The sequence below is a fragment of the Haemorhous mexicanus genome, chromosome 11, assembly GCF_027477595.1.
Source record: "Haemorhous mexicanus isolate bHaeMex1 chromosome 11, bHaeMex1.pri, whole genome shotgun sequence".
Lineage (NCBI taxonomy): Eukaryota > Metazoa > Chordata > Aves > Passeriformes > Fringillidae > Haemorhous > Haemorhous mexicanus.
Genome location: NC_082351.1, coordinates 7725238 through 7741421, shown reverse-complemented (window position 1 = coordinate 7741421; position 16184 = coordinate 7725238). Strand labels below are relative to the sequence as shown.

Genomic DNA, 16184 nt, shown 5'->3' with positions numbered 1-16184 from the left:
CAACTCCCAGCCTCGGGCACAGGACAACCCCAAGAATCCCCCTATGTGCCTGAACAAAAGGTGATAGGCCAAGGGACGAGGATATTAAGTTGGAATTAAACAAAGAAAATTTCTTTCTGCAAAAACACCCACCCAAGAAGCCAGAAACAAGTGCACACAGGTTGCTATTTTGACCTCTCCACTATCCCTCCTCAAAGCTTCCAGTCCTTGTACCTCACAGGGTGTACCCAGAGCCACCCGTGACGGGCTGTGCCCGTGGTGGCACCGAGCCCGTCCCTGCCACTCCCCCCCTCATGGGACACCCATCCCACGAACCGCCTGCCCACGGGCCTCGAGCGACACCTCAGCCTCACCTTGCGCTGTCTCACACCGCCCCGTCGCCGCCGGGACAGAGACGGAGGAGGGAGGGCGGAGCCCGAGCCCAAACCGGCCCCACCCGCCCTCAGGTGCGAGGATCTGCCCCTTTCCAAGATGGCGCCCGCGGCCGCCGTCAGGTAGCGCTCGCGAGCGCCCTTCCCTTTCCCTTAACAAAGATGGCAGCGAGGGGGGGCGGGGACCCGCGCCGCGCGCCGGCTCTCCGCCGCCTCTCCCCAATCAACGGCCGCCAACTCTCCCGTGGAGGCGACGGCGCGGCCAATGGGAGCGGAGAGCGTGGCGGCCGGGCGGGGAGCGGGCCAATGGGGCGGCGGCGGCGGGGGCAGCCGGTGTGGGGTGGTGGTGCCGGTGCGGCGGGCGCTGTCGGGCGAGGCGGGATGCGGGCGGCCCACGGGCTTTGCGCGGCGCTGGCCCTGCTCCTGCTGCCGGCCGGTGGCCGAGCGCTGCGCGACGGGGACTGCGAGGGTGAGTGCGGCCGGGCCCGGCCCGTGGGCACGGCGGGGGGAGGCCGTTCCTCGCCGCCGTCTCCCGCAGTCTGGCCCGTCCGCCAGGTTGTGGGGCCGGGACGCGGAGCAGCTTTGGGAGTGTGACAGCTCGGCCGCCGGGGCTGGGCCGGGCCGGCGGGAGCGCTGCCTCCAGCGGCAGGAAAAGTCTCCCAAGTCTGGCAAAGTGCGGACGGGCCTGGCCGGGCGCCGCTCGCAGGCGACCTGTGCCGGGGCGGTGCTCGAGGGTGTCCCGTGCCGGCGCGATGCGCCGGCCGGCCCGCGGGGCAGGCGGGGCGGGGCTTCCAGCCGTGCCCCGCGCCGGAGACGCGAACTCCCTACCGACGGTGCTGCACTCTGTCGGGACGTTGCCGGTCCACGGAGTCAGCGGTAGTGTAGAGTCCCCACGGGAAAGAGCAACGACTCCGGGAGACCGGACCGTCTCCAGGCCGGGAGATCAGCACTGTCGCAGCTCGGCACTGGCGGGGCAGCGCTCCCCGGCGGCTGTCCCTGCCGGGTGTCGGTGACCAGGGCAGGGAGCAGGAGAACGTGAGTGAGGTTACTCACCCGGGACTCCCCCTTAGTCATCCCAGTATTACGGAGTGCTCAGAATCCTCTCAGTCGCACAGCCAGGAGCCGCGAGCAGCTGATCCAAATCAAGTCGGGCCCTTTGTGTACCACGGAAATACAAACGCCTCGGGGGTGGAACCTGTTGAGCTGCACAGGTTAAGCTGCTCCTGTGCAGTGAACTGAACAGATTCCCCAAGTGAAGCAAGAAGAACTTGAGGTGGGGCTCTAGTAGCTGGCTGGGAGTTTTGGATGCTAATATCCCTCCTCTGCAGTAAGACAGAATGAGGGGAGGGAACCCCATAAATCAAAACTTCCAGCTGCTGTCGCAGCACTAGACTGGAAACATGTTTCTATCCTACGGTGGCTGTCAGTGTCACTGCCAGCAGCAAGTTTTTTCTTCCCAAGGTTTTCACTTCCCAATAGCTTACAGTGGACATCAGTGTGTCTGTGACTGGGGATAGAGATGGGTGGGAGGTAAATAAGTGTATGCTGTATGCATACAAAAAATGTTTTCCAAAATGGCCCATCTTATAATTAGTTCTAGTTTTAATGTAATGGGAGTACATTTCTGCTCAGTTCTGTGATGCCCATGCTCTGTTTCCTGCCATGCCCAATTACTGTGCCATGCATTGTGTTCTGGGTTGAACACAAGTTGCTAATGACAATAATATTTTCCAGTCCCTTCCTGCTGGAGTAAACAAATCCCATAAAAGCCATAACTCATACCTGTTCCTTAGAGGCAGAATGGTTCCTGGCACTCGTTTTGCATAGGAAAGTGTGAAAATCCCCAGGAGCTGAGTAGGAACTGGGGGGGACTGAAGAGTGCTCGGTCCAGGTGATGCTGATATCCACAGATGAGTTGTGAGCAGCAGGATGACCAAAATCTGACACTCGGGGTGTCCCTCAGTCATCCCACAGGCTGGCTGCCCTCCTTCCCAGCCACACACGGGGCTGCTGCACCTTGGAGCACGTGCGGAGCGACTTCTGCCCAGGGAAGGAGCAATGACCGGTTTGTGCAGCCCTTCCCACAGGCAGGAACTTGGATCTGTTCTCTCAGCTGCAGCGGCACTTGTGGGAGTTGCCTTATGTCTAAGAGTCTTCCCTCTTTCCATCTGAAACTGCATCAGAAGTTTGTAGAAATGAAAGAAGGAGAAAGGTCCCACGGGGACATAGCATGGGATCACATTTCTTTTTCTCTTGGAAGTAATTTCAACTGAAGCAGCCTGGTAATCGGTGATACCCTGTTACTGAAGTCAGCACATGGGGAGTCTCAGAGGATTATGTACAGAGCTGGTTTTCAGTCAGCACTGGGTTTCACACCCATGTTCTTACAAGTTGCTTCCCAAAGCAGCAAGACAACTTTAAATGTACATTTTTGCATGAGCATGGTTTTGTGTCCATCATATGATCCTGTGCTCGCTCAGGACAATGTACAGAGACCCCTAGACACTCCCATGGATCTCATTTCTGATTGTCACCCACCAAAACTACCAGGGCATGTTGTTGATTCACATGTGCTCTGAATGACTTTCTGAACCATGGGTGAAGTTCAGAAAACTTCACTGTTTTCCAGTTATCCAAACTGTTATCCAAAACCCCAATTCCATTTTCCTACAAGTGTTCTCTAAGAGCTGCCATGAGATTGCTGCTCTGGCTGATAACTCCATCTTCCCTTCCAGTGTGTGTCACATTCCTGGGAAGGTTCTACCAGAGTCTAAAGGACAATGACGTTGAATTCACACCTTCCAGTATTGAAAAGGAGCTCTTGAAATCCTGCAAAGAAGCAAAGGGCAAAGAGAATCGTCTGGTAAGTAGGGGTAGTCAGTAATATTTCCCTTCTGCAAATGAGGACAAACTGAGTTTGTATGATGTGGTTTCCCAGGGGCTGTTTTTGCTGGCTCTGTGGCCACAGTGGGTACTGTATTTTTTATGAAAGGATTTGAAGAGTTCAATCTCTTTACCTTAAAAAAAAGGAAAAAAAACACCACCCTGTCAACAGTGATTGGACTGGCTGGCATCTCACTGTTACTGAAGCACTGGATATTGTAAAGCTTTTGTTTGCTGTAGGGCTTCCTTGTCCCTTAAATGGTATTTGGGTTGCTATATAATTTGTTAAAATATTTATATTCTTTGGCTGTTTAGCTGAAAACTAAACAAAGGAAAACCAAATTGCCCTAACTAAAACCAGAGGCAATTTGTGAATGAAGAGGCCCAAGGAAAAGGCCTGAACTCTCCTCAGAGAACTACAGAGACACCATCTGACATGCAGAGGGGGAACACTTCAGAGAGGCTCTTTGTATGAAGAAGACTTTATTTGTAATCCTGTTCAATTTTTATAAAGTTAAGAAACAAGACCAGCCTCAGCAGCTATAAAATCATTGCAATGGAAAACACCTGCTCAGTATTCTGGGCTCAGTTAGGCTCCTTTTGCCCAGCTCTAGCAGTCCCCTTGGGAGGTTCTCTAACTGTAAACATCAAGCTGCAAAACCAGATGATGACAGGATCAGAAAACTCTGCTTTTAGAAGCTTTCTTTCCATGCATCCCCACTTCACTCTTTTCTTTCCTCTAGTGTTATTACATTGGGGCCACAAGTGATGCAGCCACCAAAATCATTAATGAGGTATCAAAGCCCATGAGTCACCACATCCCTGTGGAAAAGATCTGTGAGAAGCTAAAGAAGAAAGACAGTCAGATCTGTGAACTAAAATATGGTGAGTTGCCTGCACGAGAGGAAATGCCCATGATTTGCTGGGGTGTGGGTGACTGGGGGTGAAGCAACATCCTAAAACCACTCAGTCCTGAGTTCTGTAGGCTAGTTAGGTTGCACAACCTGGGTTGCTCTCCATGAACATCCTAGAGAGTTCTATGGAGATGCTTAGGTAAGACTGCTAGCCCTTCTTGGCTTCTGCAGAGACTCTGATCAGCCCTGGAATAATGAACTTCCAGGTGTAGCAGCACTGCTGTGCTCACGTTGCTGTTTGGAATGTCGTGTTTGGGAGGGTGTGTGGTACAGCCTGTCCTGGCAGCAGCAGGGGTGTCACCGTGGCAGGGCTCAGGCCCTTGGCTGAGACCTGCAGTCCCAGCTGCTCTCCTGTTCCCAGCAGCCAGGTGATAAATACTGCTTTCTCACCTCCTCTGGTGTCTCCTCAGAGCATTCCACTCTCTATTTCTCATCACCTTCCTTGAACTCTCATGTTCCTAGATGACTCCTCTTCCTGAAAAGACTAATACAAAAACAGGCTTAGAAATGCCTCCTTCTCCTTTCCCTTATAGCTGCCCTTACACCCCCTGGAGACACCCCTTGGATTGTGGGTCTTTATACTTTTCATTTCTCCTTCTAAGGTTGTGTTGCTTCCTAAAAAGCTTTTTGTTGTTGTCACTTTCTTATCATTCCCCTGAAATCGCTCTGCTACATTTCTTTTATCCAGTCGAAAAGTGTTGCTGCTCATGTAATAAAGGGGTTTTCAGGGCTATTGTGGAACTCCTGCATCTAAACTGCAACCAAGCTGTCTGTCTTCTAATAATTTTTAGCATTAAGAGCCTCATCTGCTGTCCAAACCTAACTTAGATGTTCCTTCCACCCCTGGCACCTCTTTTCCCTCTTGGGTTTTGGCTTCCTCGCCCACCTGGCATGTCTGAGTGCAGTTCTGCTCTCCCCGCAGACAAGCAGATCGACCTAAGCACCGTCGACCTGCGCAAGCTGCGCGTCAAGGAGCTGCGGCGGATTCTGGATGATTGGGGCGAGGTGTGCAAGGGCTGTGTCGAGAAGTACGACTTCATCCGCAGGATCCACGAACTGATGCCCAAGTACGCGCCGAGGGCGGCCGGCGCCCGGACAGACCTCTGAGGGCCGAGACCGGGGCGATCCTGGGGCACTGAGGGGCGAGACCGGGCCTGTGAGGGGACTGTGAGGGGCGACCTCGAGGCTCTGAGGGGCGACACCGGCCCCGCGCTTTGTACGGGACTTTCATTAAAGTTCTCCGGTGTGTACCGGGCGGAGCCGTGCCGTGTGACGTGATTGCGGGGCACACCCCCTGCGCACTCCGCACCCGCCGCGTTCCGACGTACCCCGTCCACCCCTCCCCCGCCCTCGCTCCATCCGCGGACCGGCCCCGCGCGCGTCCCCTCAGCCCGCCGAAGGGCGGGGCTTCGCCGCCCGCCCTGATTGGCCGCCCGTCCGTCGCGCGCGGGCGGCGGGAAGCGCCGTGTGACGTCATGGCCCCGTGACGCCGGCTCGCGGCGCAGCGCGCGCGGGGCGATGACGTAGGGCCCGCGCGGCGCGGCGGCCGGAGCCGCCTTCGCTCCCTTTTGTCCAAGATGGCGGCGGCCGCCGGAGGCGCCTCCTGAGCCGCGGGCCCGGCGCGATGAAGCGCGGCAGCGACCGCGACTCGAGCCCGCCGGGGGCCGCGGGCGGACGCGCGGCCGCCGCCGCCAAGCGGCCCCGCGACCGCGACCGCGAGAGCAGCAGCCGGCGCGGCCCGCACCGCAGCTCGGGCGCCTCCCGCAGCAGCCGGGACAAGTCCACGCCCGGCGGCGGCGGCGGAGGCGGCGGCGGCACCACCACCAGCAGCAGCAGCGGCGGCGGAGGCGGCTCCAGCTCCCGCAGCCACCGCGGCGATGAACGCGCCGGCGGCGGCGGCGACTCGAACCACCGCCCGGCGGGGAGCGGCTCGGCCTCGGGCGCCCGCGGCGGCAGCCAGGCCGCCCCCTCGTCCTCCTCCTCCTCCTCGTCCCGGGCGCTCGGCGTGCCCAAGGCCAAGGCGCTGCCGGGCGCCGTGGTAGCCCCGTCGCTGCTGCTGGCCGGGCCGCCGCCGGGCGCCGCGCCCTCGCTGCTGCTGGCGCCGCTCGGGGGCTCGGCCGGGCTGGCCGGGGAGCCGCCCGGCTCCTGCGAGTACAAGACGCTGCTGGTGAGCGGGCTGAGCGCGGCCCTGCCCGACCAGCTGCTGGAGGACGGGCTGTTCCGCCTCTTCCAGCGCTTCGCGGGCGGGGGCGCCGGGGACATCAGTGTCAAGCTCTCCCACACGCCCGAGCTCGGCCGCGTCGCCTACGTGAACTTCCGACACCCCGGGGACGCCCGCGACGCCCGGCGGCACGCCCGGGCCCGGCAGCTGCTCCTCTACGACCGGCCGCTCAAGGTGGAGCCCGTGTACCTGCGCGGGGGCCGGCGCAGCCGCACGCCTCCCCCCGCGCCCTCCCCGGAGCCGCTGGGGTACCTGCCGCCCCTGCACAGCGCCTACCAATACAAGCAGCGCTCGCTGTCGCCGGTCACCAGCCCCTTGCTGCGGGAGCCGCGGCCCCGCCATGCCGCTGCTGCCGCCTTCGCGCTGGAAGCGGCCGCCATCGGGCTCTCCCGGGAGCGGGAGCGGGCCCTGGATTACTACGGGCTGTACGACGAGCGCGGCCGCCCGTACAGTTACCCCATTGTGGCCGAGGAAGACCTGATGCCGGAGGATGACCAGAGAGCCACCCGCAACCTCTTCATCGGCAACCTGGACCACAACGTGTCGGAGGTGGAGCTGAGGCGCGCCTTCGAGAAGTACGGCATCATCGAGGAGGTGGTGATCAAGCGCCCCGCACGTGGCCAGGGCGGTGCCTACGCCTTCCTCAAGTTCCAGAACTTGGACATGGCTCACCGGGCCAAGGTGGCCATGTCGGGCCGTGTTGTGGGCAGGAACCCCATCAAAATTGGCTACGGAAAAGCCAACCCCACCACCCGGCTGTGGGTGGGGGGCCTTGGCCCCAGCACTTCCCTGGCCGCCCTGGCCAGGGAGTTCGACCGCTTTGGCAGCATCAGGACTATTGACTACGTGAAGGGCGACAGCTTCGCTTACATCCAGTACGAGAGCCTGGACGCTGCCCAGGCCGCCTGCGCGCAGATGAGGGGCTTTCCCTTGGGCGGACCGGAAAGGAGGCTCCGAGTGGATTTTGCCAAAGCAGAAGAGACGAGATACCCGCAGCAGTACCAGCCCGCGCCGCTGCCCGTGCACTACGAGCTGCTGGCTGACGGGTACAGCCGGCACCGGAGCCTGGAGCAAGACTTGAGGGTGCGGGATAGGACTCCTCCGCACCTCCTGTACTCGGACAGAGACAGGAGCTTTGTGGAGGCAGACTGGGCCAGCCCTGCCAAAAACGCCGAACGCAGGAACAACCTGGAAAGCTACAGCCGGTCCGTGCGCAGCCGGAGCGGAGAGCGCTGGGGCAGCGACGGCGACCGCAGCGTGCCCAAACCGTGGGAAGAGAGGCGGAGACGCCGGAGTCTTTCCAGTGACCGGGGGAGGACTACTCACTCACCTTACGAGGACAGAAGCAGGACAAAGGCCAGTGGGCCAGCTCTAGACCGCAGCCCTGACAGGGCTCGCAAGGAGAATCACACTACAGAACCCGGAGCCGAGAAAGAGCAGAGCAACTCCCTCCAGAACAATCGTCATGCGGCCGAGGAGAAACCCCATCGCGAGCCGGCCGATGCTCCCCAGCCCAAAAAAAGGGACAGCGAACGCAATCATCGAACTGGTGAATCGGAATCCAAAACTCACGAGGAGCCAAAATCTGAGACCAAAAAGCTAAAGAATTTATCAGAATATGCTCAGACACTGCAACTTGCTTGGAATGGGCTTCTTGTACTAAAAAACAGCTGCTTCCCCACCTCTATGCACATCCTGGAGGGAGACCTGGGTGTCATCAATGGACTCCTCAAAGACCATTCATCCGGCGGGAAGCTGACGCAGCTCAAAATCGCTCAGAGACTTCGGCTGGACCAGCCCAAGCTGGATGAAGTCACCCGGCGCATCAAACAAGGCAGCCCCAACGGCTACGCCGTGCTCCTGGCCACCCAGTCCGCCCCGGCAGGGGCAGGGGCCGAGGGGACCTTCCCTGTGGTAGAGCCTGGCTTGCAGCGACGGCTTCTCAGGAATCTGGTCTCCTACTTGAAACAGAAGCAGGCTGCTGGGGTTATCAGCCTGCCCGTGGGAGGGGCAAAGGGCAGGGACAGCACAGGCATGCTTTACGCGTTCCCTCCTTGCGAGTTCTCTCAGCAGTACCTCCAGTCAGCACTAAGGACATTGGGGAAGTTAGAAGAAGAACATATGGTGATAGTTATAGTCAAAGACACTGCCTAGCCCACACTGTCTTTTCAAATTCCATGTTTTCTTTGTGTGTCACACAGCCCAGTTGTTTTTAAGGCTGATCATTTTGGTTGAGGCTCAAAACACCTTGACCAAAGTGGTAAGATTTTTAGTTTCTAATTAATTTTAATACCTATAATATCTATTAAAATTTTAAATAGAGCCCATTTTATTCGTTTTTAATATGTGACACTGTCCGCTGTTGTTCTGTATTTTTATTTTTTAACTGTATGAAAAGTTGTCAGTAAAGCCTTGTTCACTGATGGATTTCTAAACTTGTGCAGTATCCGAGTTCTTGTGGCCCAGGAAGGAAGGGTGAGCTCCCTGTGCTGCAGGAGCAGGCAGGCCAGGCCAGGCCCCAGCCCAGTTCAGTTCTCCGATCCCAACCTTGAGCACCTCCTTCATCTTTATATGTGTCCTTCAAGGTGGGAGGGGAAGGGAGGTTCTTAGTGTTGTATCAGAGATTGAAAGGTTGGTTCTCTATTTTTTTTTTTGTCCTGTTTGCTTTTTATTTCGTAAATTTGAGTCTGGATGCTTTGCTGTTGAGTCTCTCTTTGAGAATAGAAGCTTCCCAGGAAGCCAGCAACCACGGAAGCAAATCCTGATCAAGAATAAAAGTGTTTTTCATTCACACAAAAAAATTAGTTGATACTTGGCAAAAAGTTTGCTACTGAGGAGTGGATGCTGTATTCAAGTTGGTGAGGTTTGAGACCACCTGGCATGTCTCAGTCATAGAAATTCTTGGATAAAACAAAAAATGTTTGACATTACCAATTTTTATAAAAGGCAAAACAAGCAGAAGGAAAAAAAAAAAAGTGATTTAAGGGGGAACCCCCTTGGGCCCGTATTAGATGTGGACAAGCTAGGGGCATGAAGGTGTTTGTTGAGCTGGAGGTGCCCATTTGCAGTCAATCATGTTGTACTACCTGGAATCCTTTACTGAAATATAAATGGCTATTTTTTCCCCCCCTAAAGTTTAAATATGTTTGCAAGCTTACAAAAACAGACAGAAACGTGTCTGTCTGGCTGAGAATGTTCTGTTACCACAGGTGACCTGTAACAGAGGAACCACTGGAGATCAAAATCTGAGCTCTAAAACGGGATGGATCCATCACCTTTGCTGTCTGTGCTGTGAGGTGCTTGGTTGAGAGGCCAGACCCTTTGAGTGCTCAGCAGCATAAGGATGTGGTAACAAGTCCAAGCTGGAGTTAAAATCCACACTGTTCTGTTTGGGGATATTTTTATTTTTTAAAATAACACCTGTAGATTTTAGGAGACTTACAGAAAATTGTGTGGGATTAAAAATGCTATGTTTTAAAGTTTCTTTAGATTTGCAGGTGGTTTTTTGTTGTTGTTCTCTTAGTAAGCAAGTGAACAAACTCATGGGAGATTTTCCGTGACCCTGCAGCTCACTTGCTGAGGGTTGCCAAAAACCCGTCTAAAAGTCCTCTCAGGTATGATTGATGCTGTTATTTTTCACTTTTTAACCCTGCAGGGACATCATCAGCTGATGATGGATTATTAATATCAACAAGTGTGGGTTGGTTTGTTGGGCTGGGGGGGTTGCATTGCGCTTGATGCATCTTCCATGAAGGCACGGATCAGAGGGGAGCTGAATGCTCCACTGGGAACAGCAGGGAGCCGGGAATGTGCTGTGGGAGCAAGGAGCAGCTCCACTGCCAGAGCAGCCAGGCTGCCCCGGTGGCTCTGGGCTGCCCCGGTTTCACACGGTCATAGGGACACCGACTCCGCCCTCCTGACCGAGTCCCCGACGGTGCCAAATGTCAGCAATTGTAACTGTTCGGTGTTACCTGAAACCAAGTGCTATTAAACACCCCTGGGGGCCGGTCCTAGAGCGGTTAGAGCCTTTTGTGGGAGTATCCTGCCTTGGAGGTGTCTGGGCAGCTGGAGGCAGTGAGGTGGTGGCAGGACAAGTGCCCACCTGGCTGATGGTGGCAGGGAGGTGCAGCTCGTGGTGCTGTGCCATGGCCTTGTGTGTGCTATGGTGTGTGAGTGTTGGGAAGGAAAAAAAAAACCAGTTAATTATAAAAGCTGCAACTGTTTGCTGACAAAGCCAAGGAACAGCCCAAAATCCCCCATCTCCCACTTTCCTTGTGAAATAAGAAAATAATAATGTAGGGCTGTTTAAAAGCCAAAGGTTGGGTGAGATTTGAATGATGGGATTTCTCTTCCCAGAGGGGTGGCTGATGTTTTTAAACATGTGAGACCAACAGTCTCCCTCCTACCAAGATTAATAGTTGTAAAGGAGAAGTTGGAGAGTCATGGTAAAAACACCTGGGAGAGAAGCAGCAGCATCCATCTGACACAATGACCTGAGCCTTCCCTGCTCCCCAGCAGGCAAGGGAGCCACACCATGGCTTTAACAGACTGTGCCAAGAGCAAAGGCCCCCCCCGGACCTGTGTCCACCATCCCTTCCCTTCACAGATGCATCCAGGCTGATTCCAAGAGAAGCAGGCCTGAAAAAGGGTTGGCAGTTACAGCAAAGTAACTCAGCATCTGGATCTTGCAGCATCAAAGACTTGGGCCCTACACTGGGATGGGCAGCAGCCCTGGGAAGAAGATGTGGGGGGTGGGAAGCCCGGGCCCGTTGGTGATGCTGGAAGGTGCTGGGGGAGGCAGTGCTGGGCATTGGTTTTGGGAGGATGGTGCCTTTCAGCCCAGTACAGTGGGGCAGTAGGGTGATCATGGCAGGGTAATGGTGTCTGGCTCCTCAGGGTAATCTGAAGCTCAAAGGGGGCACAGGGTGTGAGATGGTGGATGGGCTGGTCTGAGAGTGTTCCTGCTTAGCCTGAGGTACCCCCTATTTTATTCTAAGCACCCATTCAGCAAACATTCTGTCTTACAAGGCCTCTTGAACAGCACCTGCTGGCTGTCCTTCCTACTGAGACAGGACTGAGAGCCCTGGACATGCTCTGAGCAGTGCTGAGGAGCCTCAGTGATTACCCTCAGCTACACTTGGTGAGGTTTGTACCCTGCTCTGCAAGTCTTTGGGAGATTTTTGAAGCCCAGCCTTGCAGGGATGTGCTGCTCTCCCTCCCACGGTGCTGGCAGGGCATTCCAAAGGCTGTGCTCCATGGAAGGGGGCTGCAGTGCACCCCGTGGGCCAGGCATGTACTCGGGTCCTGTGCAATGAGGACCAGGCTGACAGGAGGGCACAGGCTGTGCTGGGCCTGTCTGCTCACATCATGGGAGGAAACAGCACCTCCCTGCTCCCCTCTGCTGCAGGAGTATGTCTTAGCCAGCTGGCAGGACATTTAAATCTCCTTCCACCCCCTAAGCCAGAGTCTGTGACTGCTGCATAGGAGAAATACTGTATGGCACATCAGCCACGTGCTGCGAGTATTCCAGAAGATTACAGGATTCTTTCCAAGCAACATGCTTTTAAATAGATTGAATCATGATGCCAGGGTGGCAGGTGATTTTCTAAATGCAGAGAATTCTCCCCATCCCAAGCAGCTGCAGAATTACGGCCTGACAAAAACAAAATAAACCCTGCTAGTCCCCAGTTCTGAACTCCACTTTGCACCCAGGCTGGTGCAGCCACCTGTTCCCCAGAACTCTTGTGAACTCAGGCAGTACCATGGGGTGCAGGCAACTTCCCCAGGTGTGTATTTAACTTCAGAGGGGCCAGGCCTGCCCAGGACAGAGGCTGGGGGGCTGCTTCAGCAGTTCTGGGGGTGACCTGCAGGCCCACAGGGTAAGGCCCAAACCCATTCCTTTGGCTCTGTTCAGTGCAGTTGGGGCAGGTGTGGGAGGGGAGGGAGGCTCATATACTCACAGCACCTCAGCTTCAAGTCAAATGCACACACAGGAGCTCCAGCCTAGGTGTTTTGGTTCTGTCTTACAAAACTGGCAAATGCCTCCAAAACAGCCAGGCCCAAACCAGCAACAGATGCAGCCAATTACAGCTGGGGTTTAATGCCAGAACCAGAGATGGACATCTGGTACTGCATCTCCCTGGGAACAGTAGCTGAGTACATGCTTTATTTCTTCCTCCTCCTGACCTGCACATATTCTATGGTGAAGTTGGGTGGGATGGTTTTTGATAAGGCAGAGGCTATTCTGCAGCTGTTGGGTGGTAGATCCAGTTTTCAATCCCCTCATTTAATCAGAATGCTGCTCCAATCGCTGGTCTTAAATGCTGTAGTAGTCACTTGCTCATCTTTATCGACTGTGTAGGGTACAATTATCCATTACAAGTTGCAGCAGAACCCTTCTTTTTAATTATTAACAAGCAGCCCAGGGTGAGTGCATTAAGTAGATGCAATGCTGGAGGGAAAAAAAGCTATCCCTTCTTCCAGTTAAAAAGGAAATCCTTCCTCTTCAAGCAGTAAGACTTTGAGCCTTAGGTGAAAGGAGCAGTTCTTGGTGGAAAAGTGGTTGTAGTGTCAAGGAGTGAGAAGGCTCCAGTGCCCTGTTCTGCCTCAAACCTTATTCTGCAAGTGGCCAACACAGAGAGAGGGTTAAAAGGTGAGTGGATGGGAAAAAACAGCAGAGCCATGGCCCTGGCCAGGCAAGCAGTGAGCACATGCACCTGCCAGCTCTGAGCACAGGCCCAAGCTGGGCAGTGGGTGCTGCACTGAGAAGTCAAACACTCCACTGCCATTTCTTCCTCCTGTTCTGAGGGCAGGGCCTCTTGTCATGCCCCAAGCTGATTTTCCCCATGCCCTGACAGCCACAGGGCAGCCTGGGCAATGCCAAAGCACAGGAGGAAGCGGGTGCTGCTCCCAGCTCCTGGCACATCCTGGGAGATGTGGAATTCCCTGAGTGGACACTCCAGAGCACCTCCCCACACAAGAACAGCCCAGCACCAGTGGCATCATCTAGCTCCCACTCAGTGTGGTGAGCATGCCACTGAATTCCAGGCTGTCAGGCAACCCAAGGGATCAGACTGGAACCCCCAGCTGCTGTGCTGTGGCCATGCTGCACTCCCAACTCCCTTTTTTGTTTCCTTTGTGTTTCCTTTGCCCTTCCTTACTGCAGAGAGGTTCCAGCTACACCTGACTGCTCTCAGCCAAGCCCTGCAGGCACATGGAGCACTTCTTTTGCATGGCTACAATTCACAGCCATAGACACAGACAGGATTTGTATTTAATTTTTTAATAAATACACTTTACATTAAAGAAAAAGGCCTTCAATTTGCAGTTTCCACACAGAGGGCAAGAGGAAAAAAAAAAAAAACAACAAAACAAAGAAAGAAAGAAAGATTAAAAAACTTGAACCACAAAGGGCAGAGGGGAGAAAAAGGGCTCAAACTTCAATCCCAGATTCCCATGTCTTCAGGAATACCAGGCTCAGACTAGGCCCAGCCAGGATTTCAGCCTCCCACTATAGCTGGTACCACAGCACAAATTGACATTGGCAAACACCCCAGGGGCTCTTCCCTGGAGGACAAAAGCATCTGGAACACACTGGTGCATTAGCAGGTATAACACCTGTAGTTCTTCTTTTTAAAAATAAAATCATATTTAAAATAAAAATATTCTCACTCCTCAACGATATTAGAAACCATGATCCTCTTATTTCACTTAGTAGTTGCATAAATTTTCTTTTAATTTTAAACAATTTTTCTCCCCAAACCTACCCCATGGTACAAGGTACTACAGGAATACAAAGGTCTCCCCTCTTTACTAGAACACTTGCCTTTTTTTTTCTTTTTTTTTTTTTTTTTTTATAAAACTATTTCTGTTCTTTAGGAAAGAACTTTATACAAAGAAAATATATTGTGAAATATCTTCAGAAGTTTCCTTGAAGAGTCATCTCAGCCTAAAATGAAAAATAAAAAAAAAAAAAAAAGGCAGAGAGAAATGAGGCCTAGCCCCAGGTCTCTTTATTGAGACTTAGCCCCGAGCCTCGAGCTAACTCAAACCAACAGAGCGGATCGGCAGGAGATCCTCAGGCCTTCCCAGGAAAAGCAGGGCTGGGGTGCTCAGTCACTTTCCAATTTGGTCTCTGGTCTCCTGTGGGAAGGGAGCATCTCCTCCTGCCCACACCCCGCCCGCAGCCGCCTCTCACTCGTTCAGGGACAGGATGATGTCGTCCTCCAGGTCCGAGTTATCGGAGCTGTCGGCTGCAAAGGAGACACGAGGGTTATGCTGGGTTTGTGGCATGGTCACCCCTGCCCTGCACCATCAGTGCTCCAAACTGCCAGGAAATCTGCACCAGAGCCTTCCTTCTCTGCTTACAACAGAGGCTCAAGGAGAGCAGCTTTAGCAAGTGGAGTTTCTATGAGCTGGCAGGTTTTTCCCCGACAGGGTAGGGAGGACACCAGTAGCCTGCACAACTTCCTGTGCACAAAAAAGGGCAACAGCTCTTCACACCAGGGGCTGGACAGATGGGGCAGGCATTCCTCACAGCTGGACAGCTCCACCAGCCTGGCCCCTGTATGATGAGCACAAGGTAATTCCTTATGGAGTGAGCTGGACCCCACTAAGGTGGAAGCAATCCACACACTCTCAACTAGAACCTTCCTCTAGTAACTCAGAGGTTTCTGTAATGAATTTAACTACAGGTCACCTTCTAAAGGTGACCTACCAATAGTGCTTTTCCTGGTTTCCTTCATTGTGGTACAGAATGAAGACACGAAGGGATTTACCAGAAGCAGTCACACACACATACACACACTTGCTTTTTATCTTGAAACACAAGATCTCTCCTCCCTCAGTTGTGCAAGAGGGAAGTGGTTAGCAGCTCTGGCAGCAAGAGGGCTCCTGCCTTACCTTAGAGGTGATGCTGGCTCTTTTTCTTATGCGAATTCATTGGATGCAGCAGATAACTGGGTGTTAAAAATAATTAAAAAAAAAAAAAGACACCAAGACTTCCACTTAGCCATCTCAGAAATGGTGGATCTCTAACATGCCTGTTAAGGTAGAAAGACCTTCTGGAAGGTTCACCCCTTCTCAGATGCTATCCTTAGGGAAAAAAAAAATCACAGGCAAGCAGAGAGGGCACAAACCCTTTCTCCCAACCCTCCTCCCTGAAGATCAGCCAGCTGCCTTTCCACTGTGATCAGCAAGGGATGCTCCATCTCACCATCCATCAGACTGAGCCTAAGCTGAGGGGTCATCAGTGCTCCCAGAACAGCCACAGCCATATTGGGGAGTTAGAACACACCAGCCAGTGCTGCAGCAGCTACATTTACACAGTAAGAGGGAAAGAAACACAAGCAAGATAAAAATCCAGAAAGCTGAGAAAGTTGGAGTTTTGGGGGGGGGGGGGGGGGGGGGTGTTTGCTGTTTTTTTTTTAACCGAGAGGAAAGCTTTGAGAAAGGATCTCCTCCCTATTCCCCACTTCACCATACAACCTTCCAGTTCTGAGCTCTATGTCTGCAGGTAAACCTGACTGCAGTTAACTGCTTGGCACAATTAGTTTACACAGACCTGCCTGGAAGTTGCCATTTTAGATTATGGAAGAAAAGAGGAATCAGAATCAAGTCAGGCTGCTGGTGAGAATTCTATATATTTCTTCCTATGTCACATATGCATTTCAAAAATTACACCCATCTGGCCCAGAAAGAAGCTCTTTAAAGACCTGCACAATGCATGAACTGCTTTGACAAACAGATCTGATGTCCCCAAGGCGGTCACATAGGGGGAGGAAGACAAATTCAGGT

The 16184-nt window shown here is 53.8% G+C and overlaps 3 protein-coding genes and 1 long non-coding RNA gene across 16 annotated transcripts in view; 2 read left to right on the top strand and 2 right to left on the bottom strand.

Moving 5' to 3' along the window:
- Positions 1-3109, bottom strand: part of LOC132332196 (uncharacterized) — a 62988-nt gene extending 59879 nt beyond the window's left edge. For 8 of the 13 annotated variants that reach the window (XR_009487821.1, XR_009487817.1, XR_009487819.1 and 5 more), the window contains exon 1: positions 354-523. This is a non-coding gene — a long non-coding RNA (uncharacterized LOC132332196). Of the gene's footprint in view, positions 1-353; positions 524-1199 lie in introns of those variants that run through there. The other 5 variants (XR_009487827.1, XR_009487818.1, XR_009487828.1 and 2 more) reach the window with 2 other exon arrangements.
- On the top strand, positions 519-5423 carry MANF (mesencephalic astrocyte derived neurotrophic factor). Its single transcript, XM_059856244.1, has 4 exons — positions 519-840; positions 3107-3234; positions 3998-4139; positions 5091-5423. The coding sequence occupies exons 1-4, from the start codon at positions 534-536 to the stop codon at positions 5273-5275; spliced, it is 762 nt and encodes a 253-aa protein (XP_059712227.1). The 5' UTR covers positions 519-533; the 3' UTR covers positions 5276-5423.
- Positions 5424-5777: 354 nt separating this feature from the next.
- RBM15B (RNA binding motif protein 15B) lies at positions 5778-8824 on the top strand. Its single transcript, XM_059856241.1, has one exon. It carries the CDS (start codon positions 5793-5795, stop codon positions 8541-8543), a length of 2751 nt encoding a protein of 916 aa, XP_059712224.1. The 5' UTR covers positions 5778-5792; the 3' UTR covers positions 8544-8824.
- Positions 8825-13655: 4831 nt separating this feature from the next.
- Positions 13656-16184, bottom strand: part of DCAF1 (DDB1 and CUL4 associated factor 1) — a 47870-nt gene continuing 45341 nt past the window's right edge. The window contains exon 24 of the mRNA XM_059856240.1: positions 13656-14641. Coding sequence (XP_059712223.1) covers positions 14583-14641 — 59 coding nt within the window. The 3' untranslated portion in view covers positions 13656-14582. The remainder of the gene's footprint in view (positions 14642-16184) is intronic.

Coding starts and splice junctions, on each gene's coding strand:
- MANF (XM_059856244.1), top strand. CDS start 534: ATGGCAGCGAGGGGGGGCGGGGACCCGCGCCGCGCGCCGGCTCTCCGC. Junction 841..3,106: donor GCGCGACGGGGACTGCGAGG/GTGAGTGCGGCC, acceptor CTTCCCTTCCAG/TGTGTGTCACATTCCTGGGA. Junction 4,140..5,090: donor GATCTGTGAACTAAAATATG/GTGAGTTGCCTG, acceptor CTCTCCCCGCAG/ACAAGCAGATCGACCTAAGC.
- RBM15B (XM_059856241.1), top strand. CDS start 5,793: ATGAAGCGCGGCAGCGACCGCGACTCGAGCCCGCCGGGGGCCGCGGGC.